The 18,079-nt window shown below is 43.4% G+C and overlaps 1 protein-coding gene across 4 annotated transcripts in view; it reads left to right on the forward strand.

Annotated features, from left to right (window-relative positions):
• LOC111174638 (histone-arginine methyltransferase CARM1-like) overlaps nt 1-18,079 on the forward strand; it is a 286,474-nt gene that overhangs the window by 226,646 nt on the left and 41,749 nt on the right. The window contains exons 8-10 of one of the 4 annotated variants that reach the window (XM_022573594.2): nt 13,824-13,905; nt 15,137-15,222; nt 17,783-17,872. In XM_022573594.2, coding sequence (XP_022429302.1) covers nt 13,824-13,905; nt 15,137-15,222; nt 17,783-17,872 — 258 coding nt within the window. Of the gene's footprint in view, nt 1-13,823; nt 13,906-15,136; nt 15,223-17,782; nt 17,942-18,079 lie in introns of those variants that run through there. The other 3 variants (XM_089913253.1, XM_089913252.1, XM_089913251.1) reach the window with 3 other exon arrangements.

The raw sequence follows: 18,079 nt of genomic DNA on the forward strand, positions 1-18,079 counted from the left end.
GCACCGGCAGGTGGGTGAGGATGTGAGCTAAAATGTAAACTTTTCAGTTCTGGCTGAGGATGCAGAACCGTCCAACGGCAATATCCAAAGTTGATTTCCAGGGCTTTCTCTTTGTAATGCCGTCCGTTGGTGAAGGGGCAGGAAATAGGAAGTGCTTTGGTTTCCCGCATTACAAAGTTCTATGAGTGAGGTCGAAGGGTTATGATTTCTCTTTCTCCCCAGTTTTTTCTGGCAAAATAGGCTTTCCCACCCCAGTTTCATAACCTTTAATGGCTTCGATTCAATCTGTAATTTTGAAACTACAAGCCACAGAATTTCCAGTGGGGGTGAATGGCCTCTTCGTGTATATGTGTGTGGTGACAGAGGGGGCGATGATGTCATGTAAGGTCATGCTGACCGTAAATGTTTCTATCTTAAATGGAGAGGTTGGAGAGAGAGGAATTTCAGGTGACAGAGTATGCCAGACTTACAGGGGAGGTTGGTTGTCCAGGCAGTTTTTCTGTGATCTCCCAGCAGTACCATCTGCTGCACGGGTGGTTTTGGCAGAATGCCTTGAGAGAAATCAAGGAGGCGGCGGGGGTGGGGGTGGGGGCGGAGTTGGAGACTGTTGAGTATAGACACCCCTTTTGAGGAATTTCACTGCAAAGGGAGCTAGAGAGATGGGTGGTGGCTGACCAGGGAAGTGAGGTATAAAAAAGGTAGTTTTTTTAATGGAATAAATAGAACATGTTTGCGTGTTTGATGGGGAGCCCAGCCAGTCCACTGTGATTATTAATACTCTCTAGGTCTAGTAAGAACTCTCTTGATGAGCTCACCCATTCCCACAGTTCAAATACCATCTCTATGCTAATGATTTCCGAGCGTATCTCTCCAGACTTGTCCTGTGAACGCCATACTTTTCCATAGCCAGCTGCCTCCTGGACGTCTGCCCTTGGAGAGACGCACCATGTCCACAGCTCAACTCCCGATCTCCCCCACTGCCACCCCACACCTGCTCTACACACAGTCTTTCCACCTCAATTGCTGACAACTTTATCCTCCTAATCATTCAGGCTCCGAATCTTGAAGGCCTTCTTTCTTTGTTCCCCATCCCTAAACCATTAAGAGATTATGTTGGTCTTACTTCCAAAGTACATTTGACCCCTGAACAACACAGATTTGAACTGTGCGGACTTTTTTCAATAAATATATACTAAAGCTCTACATGTGAATCTGTGCGTGTGGAACCATGGATACAGAGGGCTGACTGTGAAGTTAATGAGCATTTTTGACTGCGTGGAGGGTGGGTGCACCAACAAACCCCCCCTTTTGTTCAAGGATCAACTGTATATCCAGAATCTGACCAGTTCTCCCTGTATTTACTGTTTCCACTTGATCACAACACTATCATCTCTCATCTCAGTTATTACGGTAGCTTCTTAACCTGTCTATTCCAACATCCCCAAAGCCCTCCAGTAGGTTCTACCCAGTCTGGCTCCTCATTTTCTACTGCTGTGTTCACTCCACTCCAGCCTCCCAGACTTCCTTGCCCATCCTCAGGCGTACCTGACACACTCCCACCTTAGGGCCTTGCATTTGCTCATCCTTCTCTGGAATACCTTTCCCTCCAGATTCACATGGCTAATTCCTTCAACTCCATAAAGTCTTTGTTAAATGGCTTCTCAATAGGACCTACCCTGACCACCATATTTAAAGTGGCAGCCATACCACTCCTAATCCCACTTTTTCTGCTCTGTATTTTTCCTCCAACACTTATCACCTCCTAAAAGACTTACTTATTATTGTTTATTGTCCGTATCCCTCCTCATAGAATGTAAGCACTGCAAGAGCTGGAATATTGTCACTGTTTACTACCTATGCTGCCACATGGTAGGCCCTCAATAAATATTTCTGATAAAAACTCCTGTGATCTCAAACATGGATGGAAGTAATTACTCTCAAGATTTTAGTTGATACCTTTCTCAGTTTTCTTTTTCTTTATAAAATTAGACTCATACCATAAATACCATTTTATAGCTCTTTTTAAAAACGTTATTAATACCTTGTTGACATGTTCTCAGGTCTTTTAGATATTATTTTGCTGCAGAGTATTTCTTTTGTGGCTCTCTTGTAATTTATCGACTCAAGATCCAATGTTGGGTATTAAGTTATTAATTATAATTTAACCCTATACATTCTGTTAAGAAACAATACTAAGGTATTGTTCCTATATTCCACAAGAATGTAGAATTTTATAGACTTCTATAAATTCTATAGGAAACAATGCTAAAGTGAACATCCTGTTATAGAAATCTTGTACATTCTGATTATTACCTTACAATAAATTGCTAGAAGCAGAATCACTGGACCAAAAGGTGTGAAGAAGGAACTTCACAAAAATTATTCTGGGGCTTCCCTGGTGGCGCAGTGGTTGAGAGTCCGCCTGCCGATGCAGGGGACACGGGTTCGTGCCCCGGTCTGGGAAGATCCCACATGCCGCGGAGCGGCTAGGCCCGTGAGCCATGGCCGCTGAGTCTGCGCGTCCGTAGCCTGTGCTCCGCAACGGGAGAGGCCACAACAGTGAGAGGCCTGCGTACTGCAAAAAAAAAAAAAGTATTCTTATATGTTGCCAAATTGCCCTGTAGAAAAGCTTTACCAATTAACACTTCCACCAGTGGTATATGAGAATGTCTGCTGAGTCTTGCCCATACAGGATATGTTCTGTTAAATGCCAGTTTGATTTGCAAAAAAAATGGTGGCCGATTTATTTTTAATCTGTATTTCTTTGATAGCTGGTGCATTTGAATGGTTTTATTTTTAGTCAACAGATACACACACAAAATTTTTTAATATATAGTTATCAAAATTCATAGCCTTCACTCTGTTTCTACTTTCTGTCCCTTTATAAGGGGGTTTCTGCATTAGACTACTAGCATGAAGGCCTTCTGTTGTATTGATCCAAGGAACAGGTGGTGAAAGCTTGCACGATTTCTGATTTCTGTTAGAAGAGGCAAAGAAGTGGATGCTGGCTGAAAGGAGGCAGGGGGATGCAAAAAGTGAGTCTGGGTGTATTCTGAGGGAGTGGGCTGAGAGACTGAGGAATAACTAACAGGCTAAATAAATAAGATCCCCAGATACAACCCATCATCAGTCCTCACCTGACTTAACTATCAACAACGCCGCTTGATGCCTTTGACTCTTCACTTCTGAGCCTAAACCTGATTTTCTTCCTTCCTTATTGGCCCTAATTCTCCTTTGCTGATTCTTCCTCATGACTCAAATCTTTGATGTTGGATTGACTCCTGGTTAGTTCTTAGATGTCTTCCTATTTCTGTCTGTGCTCACTTTCTTACTGATCTCATTTAAATACCGTCTTTATGTTGACAACTCCCATAGTTAGAACTCCAGGCCAGACTTCTCCCCAGAACCATAGACTTCGGATGTCCAAGTGGCTGGTGACAGCTCACCTTGGATGTCTGTTGGGCATCTTAAATTTAATACATCCAAAGGCAAGCTGCTGATTTTCGCCACCACCCCCTGCCCACCCCTGCAAAACAAACATAAAACAAGCAAAACAAAAATCCCTGCTTCTACTACAGTCTTGAAATAACCTCCTAACTCACTTCCTCTTTTTAAACAACAACCAGCATGATCTTGATAACACGTGATTAGGTCATGTTATTCTTCCACCCAGAACCCTCCACTGGCTCCCGATCATCTGCATAAGGACGTCCAGAGTTCTCCCGACAGGTGGTGGGACTCCGCCTGATCAACTTCCACCCTGCTGTCCCTCGGACATCATCTCCTGCTACTTGCTCTCTTGTCCTCTCCACTCTGGCCTCATTGGTTGGGCTCCCTGCTTCCCCTCGAACATACTAGGCTTGCTGGCACCTCACTGCCCTTCCCTCTGCCTGAAACGCAGGTGTCACTGTGGCTCGCTCTCACCTCCTTCAGGTCTTAGCTCACCTGTCATCATCTCAGGGAGACCATCTGTCAATTAAAACTTGTAATCTCTTCCCTCCTGGAAGCCCTTATCCCACTTCTCACTTCCTTTTTCTCTATAGCACTTATTATCGTCTGCCATATATATGCTTTTACTTATCTGTTTTATTTCTTGGCCATCTCCCCCCATGAGACTACAAGTTCTGTAAGAGTGGCTGTTCGATTTACTGCTGTGTCCCCATCGTCTGACCTAGACGATCATAATTGCTCGATACATTTTTGTTAACTAGAAGACAAATGCATTATTTATAAGATTTCTTTATATATTAGGGGTATTAAGACTTTGTTGTAGTTTCTTCAGAATTTTCTCTTCGCCTTGTAATATTCTTTGTGGTGGTTTTTACCACAAAAGGAGTTAAAAACTTTTATGTATGTAAATCTACCCATATTTTATTTTACAGTTTCTTTTCTTTTATTTGAAAAAAAGCTTCCCCACCCTGAGTCTGGTATTAGCTTCCTTCTACTTCTTTCATATGTTACTTTTTTTACGCTTAACAGTCATTCAGATATACATTTAACTCTAAAATTCATTTAAGTATGCAGTAAGCATATAACTCTAGCCTTTTTAAATAACCAGTCATGGGGTTCACTCTTGGTAGACAAGCTTACTACATTCTGATGTTAGTAGCAGTCACCTACAGAATGAATAATTTCCTTTTCTTACTTGATTAAGATTCCTCGGCCCTTATTAGCTAAGATTCTGAAAAGTATCTCCTGAGAGTAAGGCTCAGTCATGAAGAATCGTCATTCGCAGCTCTAAAGCTTCTTTAGGTGATGGGTACTACTGACAGTACTGAAAATATGTAAGTGGTTCAGGGGGTTAAAACCAAGGCTTTTAAATACAATTTTTAATGGATTCTCATACCAAGAAAAATATATACATAGGATCAATTAAGAGGAGTAACCAAATCTTCTCAAGAAGTTTGAGATGATACTAGTTTACCTCATTACAGTTATTACAGTTATAGAACATACAAGCGTAGGCAAGTAGGCAGTAGTTAAAAACTAGATAAATCAGACTCTAGAACCAGATTCAACTGTGTTCAATTCTTGGTTCTGTCAATTACTAACTGTAAAACCTTAGCCAAGTTAATCTAATTTCTTTTAGACCCAAGTTTCTTATTTATAAACTAAAGCTAACAGTGTTACCTACCTGGGGATGGGGAGTTTAAGGGATGGGACCTTTCCTTGTACAACTGTCATAGCCCTTTCTTCAGAGGCCAGTGTGAGGGTTCTAACAGATGCTGAATATGTCTATCCCAGTTGCACATTCGGGGACTGGGAAAATAACTACATGGTGGGTATGAACTCATTGGACACCCTGTGCAATAGACTTGGTCAGACCTTCCTTTGCTACCTCCATAAACCCTTACTAACCAGAGATATCCTAAGATTTCTCATATCAATATCACTTTTTATCTCACATTCCTCAAAAAAATCTAGATATCCTCCTTTCTCCTACATAGTTGCTTTGCCACAGAGAAGAATTGGGGAATGTTTACCATATGTTCCTGCAGTGGCATTGCAGAGTCCTCCCTCAAGGGACTGGGTTTCCACTTCAGTCATGGGCCAGCGGTCACTGGATCCATAAACCAGATCTCTAAGTTAGATCTGGAAATTGGGTGAGGGACCTAATCTTCCCATTGTGACAGCTGACATCCTACTCGTAAGCTAGCAAGATTTTTGTTGTTGTTGTTCTAGAAATTGAGTACTGTCTATTCACTGTGCATGTATTTCACCTCTCTGGTAACACTAGGACCTTTTAGCAACCACTTACAGGTCCCTCTGGATCAAGGTACCCTGACTGTCACACTGTCATTCTAGTCCTGCTGTCCAACACAGTAATTATGTCATTCTAGCCTATGATGGTTAATTACTGCTTTCTTGCTTCTGACATTCTGAAATTCCATCCAGATTATGCTCATTCGGAGCAGAATTTAATGGCAGCATCACCCGTCACTGTCTTTGATGTACTGAGGGCAGCATGCCTCAGATCTTTCGCTAGTTTGTTCCCCATTACCTGTATGAATGGAGAGTTTCCTAGACTTTGCCTGAGAATAGTCAGGTGGAACAATCTTACATCTTACACAGTAAATCCGTCTAGCATTTCCACCTCTCTGAGCCTTGGACCCCTTCCTCAATACTATACTGCAGAAATTCTGGAATCTCCATCTCATTAACTGCAGGCCATCATGATGACCATGCTTCAAAGTGACATACATCCCAGCAGACTACTAGGAGTGGTATCTGCTAGAACATTGAATCCTGGGAGTGCCGTTGTTGATGAATTGCAGCCTATGCTGACATATTCTACCCCCACTAGTCCAACACCCTTAAAGTCCACTCCAATACCCATTTCCCTGGTTCTTAGCAGAAAATATTAACCAGCTTCTCTGATGTTTTAGTCACGTAAGTTATCTCCTCCTGGAGTAGGAATTGTACTTACTGCTTGGGCTGTGCTGGAGTTACCATCCTGACAGCAATGAGGGACCATTAGCCTGGAGGCAGTGCGCAGCAGTGAGGCAGATCTTGAGGGGAGTAAGATTATCTTGCAAGGCCCAGGCTTCAAGAGGAGTTGTTGTGCAGTCTTCAGGCAAAGGGAAGCTGTTCTCTTCTGACAGGACAGATGAGAATTAGGCTTCTGCTGGTCTGAAGGATTCAGAGGAGTTGGGAAGGTCTTTTCAGGATTCTCTGCCTTGTCCACTCTACTATCTTAATTCCAGGTCTCAGGGCCCTAGTCTCTTCCTGTCAGGGCCCCGACTGTGATATGTAAGATCTGTCAAGGTTGCACACCCAATATCCTTTGCAGCTCTTCCACTGTTGCTGCTTTACTACCTTGTTGGGGTGGGGAGACGGGGCAGTTCCAGTTTCAAGGATGTGGCTTTTAACTCTCAAATTCTATACCTGATTTTCTGCACAGAAGGCCTTGGAGCACCAAGGAGAGAGGAATTCCCTGAAATTCTGCCAAGGAAGCCCTCTGGATTTCACAGTGTGTCTTAAGTTGGGAGTTGACTGCTCTGAGATAATAGTCTTCTTTTTGCAAAGCTTCCAATGCTATTAACAGAGCCTTGTCTCTGTTAATAGGGGTCCAAAGGCTCAGAGCCTCAATCCGTATAATTATCATCACCCCAAAACTTCAAGCACGCAGTTACCATATAGCCCAGTGCCTCACCTTCCACCTTTACTGCATCCTAATTAGCCACTAGTGAGACTGTTAGTAATTGTGATGAAACTACATGCTAAGAGTTTTCCCTCCGCACTTATCAGTAATTCTACATTCAAGGGCCACACCCATATTGATTGTCTTAGCTTGGGTTCCCCAGGAATCAGGGTCTTAGGCAAAGCTCGTAAGCTACTTTACTAACGAATGCCATCCCAGTAAAACAAGAATGAGGAGAAAACAGAGGGAGGCAGGAAAGGAGGGAGAGATGATGCAAAAGTGCATAACTGAGCTGACCACCACATGGTAGCAAATACCAAGAGATTGCTTGATCCCTCAGGACCATCTTTAGAGGTCAAATGAACTATATCTCAGGACAGTTTACACAGATGATGGGAGAGAAGTGTATTTATCCATTGGCTCTTAACTCCTCATTGGGCAACTGTTTACCCCTAACATTAAGTAGTCTGCACTTCGGGGTTGTACACGCATGGACACCAAATGGGGGTCAGGGCACCTCACGCCCCACAGTCTGCAGGGATGCTCAGGGCAGGAGGGGAGAGCGCACGGTGCAGGTCTGAGGTGAGGCGCTGCTGGGTTGTGCTCACGTGGAGTCAGATGAGTCCATACCTTGACACAGCGGGGGCAGAATACCTGGCTGAGGACTCCAGAGGCAGATAAGACAGAGGATCTGAGGTGACCCTTAAAAGGTGATATACCACTTAAGGAACCAAAAGACATTTCCCAGTTTCCTTTTCAGAGTATTGTGAGTGGGCTGTACGCACCCATCTTGCTTGACAACGGCAGAGCGAGTTGAGCGATAGCAGGGATGCCAGTGGTGGATGGTCTGTAGTCAGCTGTTCTTTACAGAAATCAGAAGTCTGTGCTTACAAAGGACAAGGGAAGATGAATGTAAGCAGAATTCTGCCACAGGCAGTGAGAGCTCCCTTCTTGCACCTTTCCACTCTGACTCTACTAAATGCCTCCTTGACCATGGTGTTGCTGAGAAACATTATTTTGAAGGGAATCCATTCCGCTGAATGCACAAGCTGCTACATTCTACTGCAAAGGCACTGGATGGTTTGTTCTTAGGCTAATTCTGCCCCCAAACTGAAATTTCTACTAAAGGTTCTTTTGGTATAGCTAGAAGTTTAGGCCTTCTGGTCTTTCCCAAAAATATATTTGGCCCTGATAGTCACTGGTTCTTAGGAATACCATACGGACCAAATAAGAACATTTCAAATTACCGTGAGATACAACCAAATTTTTGTCGGAAGTCAAGTGTATGCATAAAGTATCACAGAGAACTTTTGCAGGAATACTACCAACACAGTTGTGTTTGGACTTTCATATGCCACTGTCCTTACTTCATTTACATTCAGTGATTCCTGGGACTATAACCTTCGTTCAGCTACCCATTATTTCCTCTTAATATTTCCTCTGGTTCTCTTTTATGTCTGCAGCTCTTGAACTCACCAGGCTTTTGCTCATGAAATAAGCCTCAATTTCTGTATTCATCTTTTTTGTAACCTATGTCAATCTCATAGCTCTTTCATAGTATTCTGCCACTGGGCCCATACACATCCAGATCTGTGTAGTCCGGGATACAGTATTTCAGTTTCTGGATCCTCTCGCATCAGAGCTCTCCATTTTCAAACAGAGTTCAACTTCAGCAGACATCACTTCATCATCCCTGGGCCTGGTTCTATACACTCTTAAGCTAAAGCACTTTAGTTCTGTACCCACAGAATTAGGACTCCCCTGAATTAGGCAAAACTATTCATCAGAATTATATTCATAGCACACATAATGGCACACTCTTATTAACTGTTTTCTTTTTACTTAAGGCACTTATGGTTTTAAGTGACAAAAGAAAGAATTTTAAAATGGCTTAAAAAAAAAGGATATTTTTGACTAACGTATCTGAAAAGCCTGAGTAGATTCAGCTTCTCAGGCACAAATGGCTTCCAGGGCACAGACATTTATTGGGTCCAGGTCTCTCTCTATCCCTTAGCTCAGCTCCATTCTTGGATAGGGCTCTTCCCTCATGGCAGCAATGTGGTTTCCAGGAAATCCAGATTTATAGACTCATAGCTCCATGTCCACTTCTCTGTTGCAACAGTTTGAACAAAAGTCTTAGACTTGACTTTCCTTGGGTCACATGCTTAACCCTGAGTCCATCATTAAGGCCAGAGAGATAAGACACTCTGATTGGCTACAACTCAGCTACATGCCAGAATTTATTGCTGAGGGCAGAGGCAAACCATCCAAACCCCAAGAACTGAGAGTGAGGAAGAAGTGCCTCTCAGAAGAAAACCTGGTGCCGTAATCAGAAGAAGAGCAACTCTTTGCTGGGTAGAATGAACAAAAGATGTCCACCATAGTTGTCTTGACTGATCCACTTTTTCTTCTGATCCATTTCCGTAGGTCCAATTCTTATACAAACCAGTAATGTCTAGATTTATGTTGGTAACACCGAGGGGTGCTCCATGGATTCCTTTACAGAATCCCGGGCTTTCCCTTTCTTAATGAAAGAGGCAGTCTGAAGCTTGATTTCTTTTAAGGCCTGTGCACCCATTTCCCTTTCTCCTTTATACTGAAAAAAGCCCTATTTTTACAAATACAAAAAGCATATAAATATAGCCCATGTAAAATATGAGCCACTTTGCTAGGGTTTAAGCCAGCAAAACCAGAGACATAATGAGCTGAGCATCTTTATAGATACCGCTTTACAGAATGGTATGTTTGCATGCTGTTGATGCAGAAAATTGTCAAAAACAGCCAAGCTTCAAGTCCTGCTATATAAAAGGAATGTATAAGAAATAAAACAAAGTTGCAGTTTGTTTCTAGGCATGCATCCTTCTCCTACCAGGCATTCCCAGCAGGCCATTCCAGCAACCCTCTTACGCTGCATCCTCAGCATCGTGTGCGGCTTAGGTGACGTTTTTGGATCTTTGTTTTTGTTTCCTAGTTCTTAGGGTTGTATATGTCTCTCCTCAGGTTGGCATATCACTGGTTGTTAATTCTGGTAGAACATAGTCCATTAAGATACCCAAAAGTTGCTTAATTGTCAAACAGCAGAATAGGATTTTCCTTCCTCCCTTAACTTTTCTTCCTTCTCTCTCTCTTTTTTTGGCCTTTTTAAAGGAAGGAAGTATTTAATGGGGACGACTGAATTTTTTTGTTAGAATAGAATGAGGAAGCAAAGATTTAAAAAAAAATTTTTATTGGAGTCTAGTTGATTTACAATGTTGTGTTAGTTTCTGAAAGATTTTTATTACAGTCAAACATCTGAGTTATGCTACGAGAGTGTGGGTTCATATTAGCAAGACAAAGGAGTGTGTGTGTTAGAGAAACCCCCCACTGTTAACTTCTGCAAGAGAACCTCGGGCAGTACCACCATCCTTCTAAGACAGATCCAGGACACCGTGGGAGGAGGAAGGACAAAAGACCAAGGTGAGCTAGAGGAGAGACAAAAACAAAAGAGACCCAAGAGGGAGGACTCCCCTGGATGCTTCTCCAAGCTCGGCTCTGCATGGAGACCATGGAGAGGCTGATGGGATGGTAAATGGGTGGCCTCTTTTGCTGTACTCTGGGTGTGTTTAGGTGTAGCTAATGTAAGATTGTTTTCCTTCTGGACTGTATTTGCAGGATTTTTCAGATGTTGCATGTCTTACGGTGGAGAAGGAGGAGAGGAAGAGGGAGGTACACTTGAAATTTGAAGTCAAGATAAAAGCATGCATGTAGACTCCTCCTTATGCGCTCATAAAGAGGCCATAAGCTAACTTGGAAAATAAAACCCACATACGATGAGAACAATGGAACTTATCCCCAGCTTCCAAGTCAACAGATTCGTTTCCTGATCCATCCCCCAGCAGTGTATCTTAGGAAACCCAGAAAGGTGCCACCTCCCATCTGCTTTCATTATTTTATGATGCATTTCAGAAGGAGATTTGAGATTTCTAAGAAATGGAAGTATGGTCCAGCCAGAAAGTTTTTAAAACCCAGGCAGTGGGCTCTTTGCCTACAGCTCTCCGTCTGCCCCAGAAATGGTGCCCGTTTGCACCACACTGATCTTGGCTTCTGGGTTTTAATTGGCAGTGAACACACAAAGAGAATGGCACATCCTGGGCCCCTCTCAGAGCTGAGGTTGAATGCAAAGACTCTAGTACACAGAGAATAGAGAGCAGTTCCCAGCCTCCGCCCCTGCCAGGTGGAGGGCTGTCTTTGCCTTTGGGATTTTCTCTTTCACCTACTTGGCCAGGATTCTAGAACAGCTAACTTAGTCGTCTTCAACCCTGATCGTGCATTAGAATCACCTGTTGAGCTTTGGAAACAAGTGCTAGGGCCACACCCCCAGATCAAATAAATCACAACTTGGGGGGATGCAGTCCAGGCATCAGCACTTTTTAAAAGCTTTCTAGGGGATTCTCAAGGACAGTCAAGGTTGAGTCCTTCTGGGCTTTCTGGGAAGTTCTCTGTCTCTGTCTGACCCTCCACTCCTCTCCCCTTCCCTGTCTTCACCCCTTCTTCCCTCCCACCCCTCTCCTCTCTTCCCCTTCCCTCTCTCTCCCCCCTTGCCTCCAATAAAAAATTTTGTGATAATGACTTACATCCCCAAGAAAACTTCCACTCTCTTTCTAAATACTGAAAAGATCGTCTAAACTTACAGTGTTCTGTTTCCAAACATTTTCTAGGATTATAGGAGTCTTGTTGTCAAAATGTGTACTTATTAAGTGATGTACAGCAGTTTGGTTTTACCTGTGGACAGCCTGGCTCTGGCCCTTGATGGAAGGAGATTAGGAAACAAGAGATGAAGCCGAAGAAACTTTGGCGAATGATTTTCTGTTTCCCCATTGTCCTTATTGGCACCAGTGCCCACACACAGGGCCATTTAGGACACCAAGTTCTCCGTTCATTCATTAAATGCATAGATAGATAGGTAGATATCTTTAGCCCTAACCGTATTCGAGGCTCCATGCTAAGTGCTAAATATACACTGAACAGAAAAAGAATAACTTCTGCTTTTAAGTGCCTAAAACTTGAATATTTAATTGTAATACCAGGTTTTACATTTTCAAATGGAAATATCTGAGCTGAGTCACAAAGATTGAGTAGGAATTAATAGGGCAATAGAAGGAAAGGAGCATTCTAGGTAGGAGGGAAAATAGGCAAAGGCTCAGAGGTGAGAAATGGTATAAGCCCTTCAGGATCTGTAAGATGCTCTGGGGGATGGTGTTTTGCTTGCAGGTTGGCAACTGGCTGTTGACTTAACAATATTAGGCCTCCCTGCCTCTCGTGAGGGCCTCTGAGGCATTGCCTCCTGATTAAGAGCCTTACTTTGACTGAAAATCTTAACTGCACGCCCCCAGTTTTTATGATGATTCTGTGTTTTTTTCCTCCCTTTTCCCTGCAGGTCAGCAGGTGTCGGGGTGTGGGAGGATAGACACTGATGAATTGAATTTGCATTTGATTCACAGGCTATATACAGCATGTGCACACACACCCTTAGCAGGGAAAACTCTTTTCAATCTAGGGATAAAGGCCTTCAGCCTCTAGTGATAAGGGCCCCAAGCCTTTCTGGAGTTGGGCCTGGGAATTGGAATTTTTAACAAGCTCTCCAAGTAGTCCCATGGCGCAGTCACACTGGGAAGCACTGCCCTAGTGCACAGTGCTGATCTGAGAAGGTGAAGTTCAGAGAATAATAGCCAACACTTATGTAGTAGTAACGAAATGCCCAGCACTGCTGAAAGTGCTTTACTTATAGTAACTCATTTAACCCTTACTGAAACCCTACAAAGTAAGCTTATAATTATTCCCATTTTAGAGATAAGGAAACGGGAGCACAGAGTTCAGGTGACTTGCCCACTGCACACAGTCAGTGGCAGAGTGTGAACAAAGCCACTCTTAATGCACACCCTAGATCTCCTCTGTAAAGAGCCAAGACCATTAGCCAAGCTGGCAGGGAGTTCTTGCTGTGCTCCAGGCACCAGTCATGTGCCCGTAGACGCTTCACGTCTGGCTCAGTGAGGGGAGGAAGCACTTGTAGAATTTGTCCATTTCTGTCGTCCAGATGTCCCTGACCACAGAATTGGGAAGAAGTGTGCCCAGCGATGAGTCAGCTCCAGTTCACCACCAGACGCAGCTGTCACTGACTTGTGACTCTAAGTGGTGTTGGCCACCATGGCAAATGCCAGCAAGGTGCAGGCCAGTGGCTATGGAAGAACAGAAAAGGGAAATCTGTTTCCTAAAACAGTTGCGGGAGTATCAAGAGACTTTGGAGATCTCAGGTTGTGCTCTGGGTTGAGATCATGAGAGGGCTAAGGAATTGTATTTCGGGACATGGAAGGCATGTCCTGGAGCAGGCAGCCACCTTGTGGTGTGAGGTCAAGGGTGGGGACCCTAAGGCCTTCCTGCCCCCAAATATCCCTGTCAGTATTCTCCCCACAAGTAATTTCCTCCATCTCAGCTACCTCCTCCCTTCTCTCCCCACCCCAGTTCAAGTGCAGATTCTCTAGAGAGGTTTCTTCCTCTAATCTACCCCTTGCCCTTCACACTTTCTCACACTTGCTCCAGGGCTAACTTAGAGGACCAGTGAGGCAGCCTCTCAGCGCATCACAGCTCTGTGGGTCTTGGGGATGCAGGACAGATGCATGCTGATTCTTTGTGCTACCTGTTTTAGGTACCAGAAGTGTTTCTACGGGGTTAACCTGTCCAGTCTCCAGGGTGCTGCGGTGGATGAATACTTCAGACAGCCAATAGTAGTAAGTGTGTTCTTTCTTCCCATGTGTTTATCTATTGATTCATTTACTTATAACTCAGGCACCTGGGACGCACTGTGCTCTCAGGCTCTGTGCTAAGCCATCACAGAAGCAAAGAAAGAGCTCCTTGGAGCACTGTGTTTCAAGTTTTCCAGCTCTGATCTCCCAAGCAATTAGGAGAATTCTCAGAGAATGATACTGTTGAAAGCAAGGAGATTTTCCATCTGCCCTTCAGTGAGTAACTTCTGATTCTCCAACTGTCCTGACTCACCCCATGCACATACTCAGCCCTCATACTTGTTCAATAATTCACATCCTCCCATTGATTCTAGTGGCCCAAGGCATAATAAAAGGGGAAGCTTTGGATAATAAATAGCTTGGAACAGGAGTTTTGTTGTCAGACAGATTTGGGTTTCAGTTGTGGTCCCATCTAGCTGTGTAACCTTGGGCAACTTAAGTTTGCATTATCTGAAACTCTTTCAGTTTTAAGTGGAAGGAAACCCAACCCAAACTGGCTTAAACTAAAATGAAATTATTGGTCCTCAAATATTGCAAAGCCTGGAGACAGAGCTTGCTTCAGGGACCTGTTGCAGGAGTCCAGACAGTGTCACAATGGTTTGGTTTTTCTGTTCTCGTCACTTATCTCCGTTTCCTCTGGTTTTACTCTGTTCCTAGACAGGATCTCTCCTCATGCTAGCAAGATGGCAGCAGAAGCTACAACTTCAGATTCTTACAACTCCGAGTCCCACAGGAGAGCCTTCCTTTTCCTAATAACTTTGGCAAAACCCCCAGAATTAGTTTAGATAGAGCCTGCTTGTCCTACCTTGGGTCCTGCGTCCATCTGTGAGCCAATTCCTGTCTTCAGGGGAAAAGTAATGCTCTCGTTGGCCAATCTGAGGTCATAGGCCACACCTGGAGCTGATGGTAGACTAAATTCCTATGGAACTTCTTGTAGTGTCGAGAGGAGGTAAGTTCTGGATGGTCCAAAAACCACCAAATGCCTGCTCCAGAGTCGTTGGTGAGGTTTAAATGATATAACCTAGTAAAGCACTTACTAAATAAAGCGCTTACGAAATAATTGTGAGCTTTTATTATTAATATCATACTCATTAAGCTCAGGCCCTCTAAATTCTAACTCTTGTTGACTTAAAATTTCAGGAGGAAAGCTAGACTGCAATCTTGTTTGAGTTCAGTTTATTCTGATAGAAAGGTATCTTTGGTTTTTTTCCCCAAGGACACATTTGACATTAGGATTTTGATGGCTCGGACAGTCAAGTACACAGTAAACTTTATGGATGCAGAAGAGGCAGATCTCCACAGGTTGGTACCAACCAATGTTGCTCTTGATTTTTAAAATCTCCTCTACCCCCCCCATCCCCCAAACTTCAGGGCAGAGTTCCACAGCTCACACAGGGAATAGATTTCAGGTGTGAGTCACACACAGGAATGGTCCATCAATGACTAGTTTCATTTATTGCAAAATGAGGGAAATGATGCCTCCTTCATAGGATTGCTTTAGGAATTGAATGAGAAAAATTAAATAGTAGTAGCTAATGCTAACATAGCCAGACACTGTTCTGAGCCCTTTACACATAATGACTCATTTAATCCTCACAGCAACCCTATGCAGATGGTACTATTTTTGTCCCCACTTCACCAATGACAGAAATGAAGCAGAGTGGAGCAGTAAGTTGCATACACAGAATTATGTAAAATGCACAGAATTAATATGTGTGTTAGAGGTAGTATTGAACCTTTCAGAAGGCCAGAGTCTGAGCTTTTTAACCACTCACCCAGGCCAGTACCACAATAATGACTGGAAGAGGAGCTACACCTTGTTGAGTGCTTACTACATAGTAGGTAACATGCTAAGAATTTTACATGCACTGGCTCATTTTCAAAGAGGGCCCTCAGTAAGTGTTAGTTTTTGCCCTCTTTTTTCCCCTTGAAGAGACTCTGAAATGAAGACTCGTTTCTCAGGTGGTGATATGAATCCCCTTCGGATGACCTTTCATTAGTATTTTACCCTTTTCTGCCTGAGAAGATTGATATTTGTATTTTTTTCTGGGTAAGAAATGTAAGACCCAGCTAGGTTATAATTTGCCTGGACTACCGAGGAAGCAAGAGTCAGACTTCAGAAGGTACAGCTGGCTAACTCAAACCATCACCAATCTTGAGATCATGATGGACAAAGGATGCTCTGTCAGTCAGGATTGGCTAGAGCGTGCTGCAGTAACAAAACCAAACTTCAGTGACTTATGATAACACAGGGGCCTTTCTCCCCTACACTGTTTATTCATGTGCACCAGCTTTAGCTCCATGCAGCATCGCCAACCCCAGCAATCAGGCTAGTGCAGCAGCCTCTGTCTGTAACAAGGCTGATTACTGAGGAAGAAGAAAGAGCATGGCAAAGCATGTACTGACAATAAAAGCTTCTGCCCAGAAATGACACAGCTCACCTCTGTTCACATTTAATTGGTCAAAGCAAATAACGTGGCAGTACCTAAGCACAAGAGGGTGGATGAATGCAATCCTACTGTGTGCTCAGAGCAAGAGAAGTGGCATTTGGGAACAAGTCTAATAACTGCCACAGGTCCAGACAAAATTGACTTCCATTGGCTTTATTTGTTGCTCTGAGCTGCCTCCTGAGTCAGGGAATTTTTTGAAAATTATGTCTTTGTTGGCGTTTCAGAGATGTCATTCATTCATTTGTTGCATTGATTCAGCAAATGTTTGTTAAGATTCTACTTTGTGCTGGGTACTGTACTGGTGCTTGCACAGATACATTAAGTAATTTCTTAAGTCTCTCGTTGAGGAGCTCATGGTCTGTTTAGCGGAATTCCAAAAGTGGGAGGAAATAATTACAGTGCATTAACAAACAAATTCAATGTGACAAGTATAATGGAAAACTCTAGAAATGCTCTTGACTACTGCAGGGTGGAAGAAGTTAGGCCTTTGGTGGCACCATCAATGCAAATAATCTTAAAAATAAGATTTTCCTTTGAAAATCTCTAGCACGTTCACTAAAATGTGTCTCCCTGGAGCAGTACAGCCTCAGCAGTGGACCAATAATATCATCTTTTAATTGTGGAATACTTTGAAATTTACAAAGCACTCTGATATACATTTTTTCCCACTTGACACCCACAAGAACCGTGAAAGGGAAGTAGAAGAGAGATTTTGCCACTCTTCAACAAAAGAGGAAACTGAGGCTCAGAGAATTAAGTGACTTACCAAAGTTCCACAGCTAAAACAGGTCCAGCTTCTAGATTTTGTTGTATCTTTTCCAACATTCTTTCTCTTCCAACTTACTCTGCGTTTGGCATCAGCGATGGCCACTTCTGCATGACTCCTGCTGTAGCCTGGTGGGAAGTTAAATTGCCTCCCTGAAAAATAAATGAACTATGACAGTGACCTTCTGAGATTGATGTTCCCCCCTTGTGGTCCATTTCATCTTTTAGGGGCCTGAGTAGCCTTTCCCTTCTGAACAGCTGCATAGGGGAGCTGCCACAGCCCATGTTTTGGCTTCTGGAAGGACGGTTGTCAGCTATGTCCTGAGTCATCCTCCTGTTCAGTGGTCCAACCCAGCTCCGGATGCTGCACTCGCCCTGTGGAGTTCTGGGTCACTGCAGCACAGTGGGCTGGTCCTTGCAGAGTTTCATCAAGAAGCAGCATTCTCAAATGTGCAGCATCACCCAAGCATTAATCACCCACTAAGAGAATCTTGCTGCCAAAGCAAGAGCGCTTAAGAGAAAAAGAAAATGTTCTGTGAATGTTCCCACTGATCTCACAAGTGTATCCAGTATGTCTGTCAACAACAACAAAAATAATTCCAAGTGTTTCTTTTTTTCTTTCTTTCTTGTTTTTTATTTCCTTGCAGAGTAGAAATTCCGTTTGTGTTTCAGATTGCGCAGTCTGGCCTCATCCACGGCCTGGCATTCTGGTTTGACGTGGCCTTTGTTGGCTCTCTGTATGTATCATACCCCTTCCTTGCCTACTCTATCCCATGCCATCCTCTACTATTTGTCCCCATAACTTTAAACTTTTTAAAAAACTAAGCTCAACAGCCGTAATATTTGTTTCTCCATGTTTCCAGAAAATAAACACTGATGTTAACGTTACTTTTAGATTTTAGAGTGAAATGAAAATAAGACAGTTTTCCGTAGTTGCCATATCA

The sequence above is a fragment of the Delphinapterus leucas genome, chromosome 6, assembly GCF_059928025.1.
Source record: "Delphinapterus leucas isolate spDelLeu-1000000601 "Yukka" chromosome 6, BTC_Dleu_Yukka2, whole genome shotgun sequence".
NCBI lineage: Eukaryota > Metazoa > Chordata > Mammalia > Artiodactyla > Monodontidae > Delphinapterus > Delphinapterus leucas.